Source organism: Cardiocondyla obscurior, unplaced genomic scaffold (genome assembly GCF_019399895.1).
Source record: "Cardiocondyla obscurior isolate alpha-2009 unplaced genomic scaffold, Cobs3.1 scaffold33_214576_698314, whole genome shotgun sequence".
Taxonomy (NCBI): Eukaryota; Metazoa; Arthropoda; class Insecta; order Hymenoptera; family Formicidae; genus Cardiocondyla; species Cardiocondyla obscurior.
The window spans coordinates 1-7,214 of NW_027228790.1; the positions used below are offsets into that span (position 1 = coordinate 1).

The 7,214-nt window shown below is 55.6% G+C and overlaps 1 protein-coding gene across 1 annotated transcript; it reads right to left on the minus strand.

Moving 5' to 3' along the window:
* Positions 1 to 814: 814 nt before the first annotated feature.
* LOC139112665 (uncharacterized) lies at positions 815 to 1,489 on the minus strand. The gene has a single exon (XM_070673740.1). It carries the CDS (start codon positions 1,487 to 1,489, stop codon positions 815 to 817), a length of 675 nt encoding a protein of 224 aa, XP_070529841.1.
* Positions 1,490 to 7,214: the final 5,725 nt, after the last annotated feature.

Here is a 7,214-nt window from a genome sequence, read left to right on the forward strand (position 1 = left end):
AACCTAACCTAACCTAACCTAACCTAACCTAAACCTAACCTAACCTAACCTAACCTAACCTAACCTAACCTAACCTAACTCAACCTAACCTAACCTAACCCTTTTTTTTTTTTTTTTTTTTATAGTGGGGAATGCCTTTACGCATACCCTCTCCCTGGGGAGGGAGAGGTATGTCGGGCTCAGGTCTTATGCCGCGAGGCTGCCCACTACCGACTAAACCCCCACTTTGGCCCGCATATGGTGCCGTGACTGATGGGGAAGTTGAGGAACACGGACGTATAACTTCTCAACTTCTCGGCACCGACCCACCCGATGACTTGGGTGGGTCCCGCGCTGCCGCCCATAGATCTAAGGGCGGCAGGGCCCGCTATTTGCTGCGGGCCGGTTATTTTTAAATCGAAGGGAATTAATGTTTGCCCTTCGATTGTGTACTTCAAAGTAGGCGGCAACGGACATGGCCCCCAGCCATTTTGTCCGTGCCGCCTTTACCTGCTCCTCGGGAGAGAGGCGTCAAAGGCCGCCGCCACGAAAGAATTATTTCCGTGGTGCAGCTAACAGGACGTCTCCCTCCCGGGAGCGTCATGCTGGAGCATGAGAGTCCACAGGCGAACTCCCACGCGTATAAGTGGCTTGGCACATGACGGGAAGAGGGGGGGAGGCTTGCGCCCGTCCCCGGCCCCCAACCCGACACACGCCGCCACTCTCTGGTATAAGTGCCAGCCGCAAACTTCTTCTGACTCCGCCCTGAGAGAGCGAGTCACAAACTCCAGACGTGGAAGGCGAGTTACTTCGCCCCCCAACGTCCGGTCGACGTCTACGAAGCCGCCCTCTCCCTCTCCCCCCCGGCTGGGGGAGGAGGTGGCGGAGCCGGTGGACCCCCGCCGCTACCGGCGGTCGGGGGTTGTTGTGACAGAGACGGCCCACTCGGCTGCCCCTGTCTCTCCCTCTCCGCCCTCTCCTTTTCTGCCATGACTTTGTCACAGAATAAGGAGAGGGCCCTCCAACCTTCCAAATCCGCCACTGCGGACTCCATTACATGCGGGAGAGTTAAGTCCGGACCTATCATCCGGACCAACTCCTCCCGCTCTACAGCCCATGCAGGGCACACCTCCAACGTATGCTGGGCGGTGTCCACGAGAGCGTCACAATGATGACAGCTCTCGTCAACTTCTCTTCCGATCTGACACAGGTACCTCCCGAAGCAACCATGCCCCGAGAGGACCTGCGTCACCCGGAAGGACGGACCACCGCCCAGCACCCACATGTCAAGCCACTGGGCGAGCACCGGTTGTATAGCTGCTATGGTGCGCCATCCCCAGGGGGTTTCCTCGTGTAACCTTCGGCTCCACTGCACAATCGTGTCTGCCCTATGTTCAAGCCTGACACGACTGCGAGCGGCCGGAATAACAACCCCCCTATTTTCCCGGATGGCCCGCAGGCGCCGGAAAGTCCTCGAGTATTCGAGGGCCAAGAGGTCCGCGGGTATCATTCCCGCTAACACCGCGGCGGCGGCTCGCGACACCGTGCGGTACGCGCGCGCCGCCCCGACGGCCACCGGGTGGAAAGCCGACTCTAATTTAACCCGGCTCTTTCTACTAGCCGCCAGGGCGTCTGCCCACACCGGGGCTGCGTATAACGCAATAGCCCGCACGGTGTTGACATACAATCGTCTGGCACCGCCGCCTGGCCCGCCGAGATTCGGGAGAAGTCCTCGTAACGAACTTGCCTTCTCCCTAACTCGACGAGCGACCTCGTTGACGTGACCCTCGAAACTCCAGTGTCCGTCCAGGATCAAGCCGAGATACTTTATCTCAGACTTGACCGGGACGGAACACCCACTCACCTCTATTACGGCGCCTTGCGGCGGTGGGGTGGACTTCTTTCTACGAAAGAAGAGTACTTCGGTCTTCCCCACCGACACCTTCAAACCTGCTCGCCCAATGGCTTCAATGACAGCCTGCACAGCTACTTCGCCGCGCCTGCTAGCCTCCTCAAATGTCCTCCCCCCGGCTAATATTAGAGTGTCGTCAGCGTAACATACTAGACGACAGCCGGGGAAGTGCTGTAAGTACCGCGTCGTACCCCAAATTCCACAAGAGTGGACCTAGAACAGACCCTTGGGGCACGCCGCGGCACAACTTTCTCTTACAGGTGGACCCCGTACTATTCGTGTACGAGATCCACCTATCACTCAAATATTCGCTCACGACACGCACCAAATAATGTGGTACCCGGTGGTGTCGGAGCGAGTCTTTAATACGGTCCCAGGGAAGGGAGTTAAATGCGTTCGATATGTCTATCGATATTGCTATCACTCCCCGCCCTGGGCCGTAATTCTTCTGTGAAGGTCTGTACACACAGAATAGCGTCCACCGTGGACAGACCTTCTCTAAATCCGTATTGGGCCCCATTGAGATCGGGGCCCTGTCGGGACAAATGCTGGACGAGGCGATTTACAATTACACGCTCGTAGATTTTTCCCGCCTCGTCCAGTAGACAAATCGGCCGGTAGGCCGACGGGGACTTCTCGTCCTTTCCCTCCTTTCGAAGGAGAATTAACTTAGCTTCCTTCCAGAAAGGAGGGAAGACACCCCGCCGGAGACAGGCGGAGAACATGTCTCGCATGAGACTTCCGAGTTCCGGAACAGCCAAGGCCCAAAACTTTTTCCGGAGGCCATCTGGGCCGGGGGCTGTACTGCCCCGGCAACTCCGTTTTATAATCTTGGCGAACTCATCCTCTCCGACGTCCAAGTCTGAGGACCATTCCTCGTCTATATGGACGTCGGGAAACTCCTCATCTTCCCCGCGGATGTCAGCGGGAAAGAGAGTGTCAACAACTTCCTCGACGAAGCCCTTATCTAGAACTTCTGTGATGGGGGGCGCGCTTGGCCTCAGTCTCTTAGAGACTATTTTATATGCGCGCCCCCAAGGATCTTCGTCGAGAGCCTGGATGAGCTCGCCCCATGCCTTGGCCTTAGCTGCCCGGATAGCCTTTTTTAAGGCTTCTCTCGCCTGTCTAAAGGCCTCCATTTTTCTTTCCCGCCGGCCGATATTGTCCCGACTACGGGTCACATCCCTTCTGCAGCGCACAAGCTCGCGCCGCAGCTGGGCTATTTCTTCGGACCACCAATAGGCGGCCCGACGAATATTGTGGCTGACTTGGGGCATAGACGCGTTACATGCGTCTGTGACTGCCCCAACCAACCACTCTGCCTCACTTACCGGGTCTTCGTCCCGTACCTCGGAGACCCCGATCCCGCTATCTCTGCACCAAAGAGAGACGGTGATCGAGGCCTCAAACTTTTGCCGGTCTAGCTGCCGGAGCGCCCATCTCTTCTCCGGGCGGCGACGGCCACGGATGGGTGGAGAAGAGGCCTCAAGCTCCATCGTAATATAACGATGATCTGATAAATGCTCGAGGTCCTCCTCCACTCTCCATCCCTTGATCATTCTAGCGGCCGCGGGGGATGCCCAGGTCAAGTCTATGACCGATTCCCCCTGCGGCCGGGTACACGTGGCCACTCCCCCTCTGTTAACAAGGGTGAGGTTTAATGTCGCCGCCCACTCTTCGAGGGCCTCACCACGGGCCCGGGTACACGCGGATCCCCATGTCCGGGACCACGCGTTAAAGTCCCCGGCAACCAAAACCGGCAGGGGACGAAGACCCTTCACACATTCACCGATAACTTCTAGCCACCCCTCGAAGTCCGCTAGGGTGCCCGATGGTGGCAGGTAAACTCCTATCACCGCAATTGCACCCCAGCGGACGGCGACGAAACGTTCGCCGCGTTCGAGGGGTGCACAAGTCGGCTGTCCGTGTCTCCATCTCCATGTAATTGCCACCGAGCCCAAGGTGTCCCCGGTCCAGCAAGGATGCTTCTCGGGGATTCTGTAGGGCTCGGCGGCAACTCCAACTTGGATGTCACGCTCCGCGAGGGTGTGAAGAAAAAGATCCTGCGCCCCGCGGGCGTGACATAAATTTGCTTGCAGAAGAGAGAGAGGCATTACTTAACAGTTAGGCCCCGCTCCCTCCGCCGGTTCAACCTCCATTTCCTCTGTCCTGACAAGGACAGAGGCTACTACAGTCGGGGGTGTTGTTTGAGCACCCCCGGCTACTTCTCTCTTTCCTTTCTTAATCTGAGTGGTGCATTGCGCACCACCCAGAACGTGCCCGGCTTTTCTACCCAAGTCCGTGCAGACGGGACACTTGGGAGGAGCCGAGCATTCTTTTGCTATATGCCCCGAGACCCCGCATCGGTAGCATCTGCCCGTTCTATTTGCGGGGCTGGGGCACTTCTCCGCCACATGGCCTTTTTCGAGGCACTTATAGCACCTCAGGGGGCGAGCCTCCAAAAGTGAGACCCGGACTCGAGTCCACCCAACATTGAGGCTCCCCCCCTCTGCCGCTTTTTTCGCTGCTGCCAATGGGAGTCTAAGCCATAGACTCCCTTGGCCACCCGGAAACCTGCGAATACTTCCGGGTGTAACATTGCGCAGCTCACAGCCTCCTTTTTGGGCCACGACCTCCGCGACCTCCATGCTTGTAATAGATGGCTCGAGGTCGCGGACCCGTATCTCAGCCATTTTATTTGGCCGGCTGAGGCTAACATCTGGGTCGTCCTTTAAAACTTCCCTCATTCTAGAAGCCAACGCATCAGCATTGACCTCTTTATTCTCTCCAGACACCTCAATCAAGAGGGCCCCAGAGATAGTACTTCTCATTCTAACTTTGTCATTTATGCCGACATCAGTTAGCTTAATTTTCGTCCTTACCGTTCCCATGACACTAGACAGCTTGTCAGGAGGACAGTTAAGGACGATTGCCGCAGTCCTAGGAGTCCTTCTACGGGACTTTTTCTTTTCCTTGGCATTTTTAATGCCGTCTTTGCGAGAGGAGAAGGATTTTTGTGTTCCAGCCGTTCTCCCTTTACCTTGCTCGCCTTGACCCTTGGCTCCTTTGGAATTCGGAACCGTGACTGACGAGTTCTGGGCCTTCTGCTTTTTGGACGCTTTACGTCCAATCACCTGCGACCATTTTTGTTCCTCTGGCCGCTGAATGACCAAAGACTCGGTCGCCGATTTCGACGTACTCAAAACAGAGGGTCCAGTCTTTTTGCTGGGACCCCTATTAACAGGGAGTGTGAAAGAAGAAGGGAGAGGAGAAACTTTATTCTTCTTCTTTTTCTTCCCTTTGTCTTCTTTGACACAATCACCGGGAACCGGGCGGTCTCCCGCAGTTCTTTTTGTGGCATCTGCGAGACCGCTTTTACGGGCCCCGGTGGCAGTGTCTTTGGAGACGACTTGCTGTGTGACCGCTGACAAAACACGCCTCATTTCTTTCCTCATTTCCTCGGCAAAGGAGGAAAATTTCCTTTCCCATTTAGACTCAATGTCCTTTGTCGAGGTCGCAGTTGGTGTGGCAATTTTTTTCACCTCTACACTCTCTTTTCCGTCCTCTAGTATAAGGCGCTCTCCTCTCAACGCTGGCCTAATGACGGGTGGCCATTTCTCCCTTTGAGGGAGCGGAGAGGGACAAACCAGAGAGGTTATACTCTCTCCGTTGTCCATCATTTCAACCTCCATGTTTTGTTGAACTACAGGAGGCTCCTGTCCCGTTTTTGTTTGTTGTCTCAGCGTTTGAAGTTCGTTTCTTAACGCTGAGACTTCTGCTCTAAGTCTTTGAATCTCTTCTTGACTTTCAGAAGAGTCCTTGCTATTTATACTATCGGCGGGCTGCCTACACACTAGCGCATCTGTGCCGACTTGGATTTTAAGCGCCGCCTCTCTCAGGATCCTTACAAACCTTCCGTTAAGGTTTGTGGATTTTGCAGCCACATTATCTGCCTGCTGCGCAGCCTGAAGCACTTGAGCAACGATGTCTCTTGGAGGAAGATTTGCCATTTCTTCCTCTAGTCGCTGTGCCATGGCTGTTCTCTTCTTGGACTTAAAGTCCGCTGGATCATAAGCGCTTTCGAGGATCTCCTTGGCTGTGCGGATTTCCTCGTTGAGCTTCTGAAGCACCTTTTTCTTGGCCCGAATAGCCTGTATCTCGATGCCTTCACCTGTGACCACAGGACGTCCTCTTTTCCGAATGGAGGAAAAATCTTCTTCCTCCACACCAGAGGACAAGTCAATTGGATCTGCCTCTCTGCGACCATATTTAGATGTAGGAGTGCAAGGTCTCCTATATCTCTTTGCGCTTCCGGAAGCAGTCGTGCGGATCGAAACCTCGCTATCTCCCGATTCCTCTTCCAGGCTATCTAAAATCTCAGTGTCGCATACTGAACCTGAGATGGACACCGGAGAGCCTGGTCTGGACACCGACTCCGCTAAACTTGTAGCCTGACCCTCCAGAGGAGGCGGCGAGCCTGCACTCGGGCGAATGTAAGCAAAATTATTCGCCTTCTTCTTTGCCTTTGCGCATTTCGGTCCAGGACGGCGCGACTTGGGCTTGACCAGCTCATTGGATATGATCCGTGGTAGCTGGCGTTCCTTCTCCTCTATCTTCGCAGGCGTATGTTCCTCCACCGCCCCTGCGGAGCAGGCGGTGGGCGGCCCGTCGTATGATAACGACGGGGAGAGGGCCGGGACAGTACCCTCTCCTCGCCGGCTCCTGAGTGTCCGGTCACTCTGGAACTGTAAGTCCTTCTCTTTATCTGACTCCATTTCCATAGTTTTCATGAAAAAATGGTTTGTGTAGGGTTTTCCTTCCCCTAGGCCGGTTGGGTGCCATCCCTGACGACCCCGGCCTGGCCGACTCCTTAAACTCGCGGCGCGTGGGCCCCGCCTCGGAATATGTCCGAGCGGCCCCACGCCCGCCCACACAGCTCCGAAGAGCACAGGAACAGGAAGGAAGGAAGGAAGAAAAGGAAGGAATAAGAGATAAACAAAAATACAAAAACAAAATAAACATAATAAACAAAACAAAAACCCCTAAACCCCCAAAACCTCCCCCATAACCCCCCGTTCCCCACACCTTGCCGGAGGGAGGTCTTAGACCATCCCCTAACGACCCCGGCGGGCCGGGCGTTTGAATTCCGGGTCGCCATCCCTTACCACCTTGGGGGGAATAATACCCACCCTCTCGGCGAAGTGGTCGCCGGGCTCAGGGAACACCTCCGGGAACGCCAAGTCCCGTACCGCGGATCCCAGCCCTGAGAAGGACTGTTCACCGCGGCCCCTGAAGGTTTGTACCTCCCACGGCTCGAGTACAT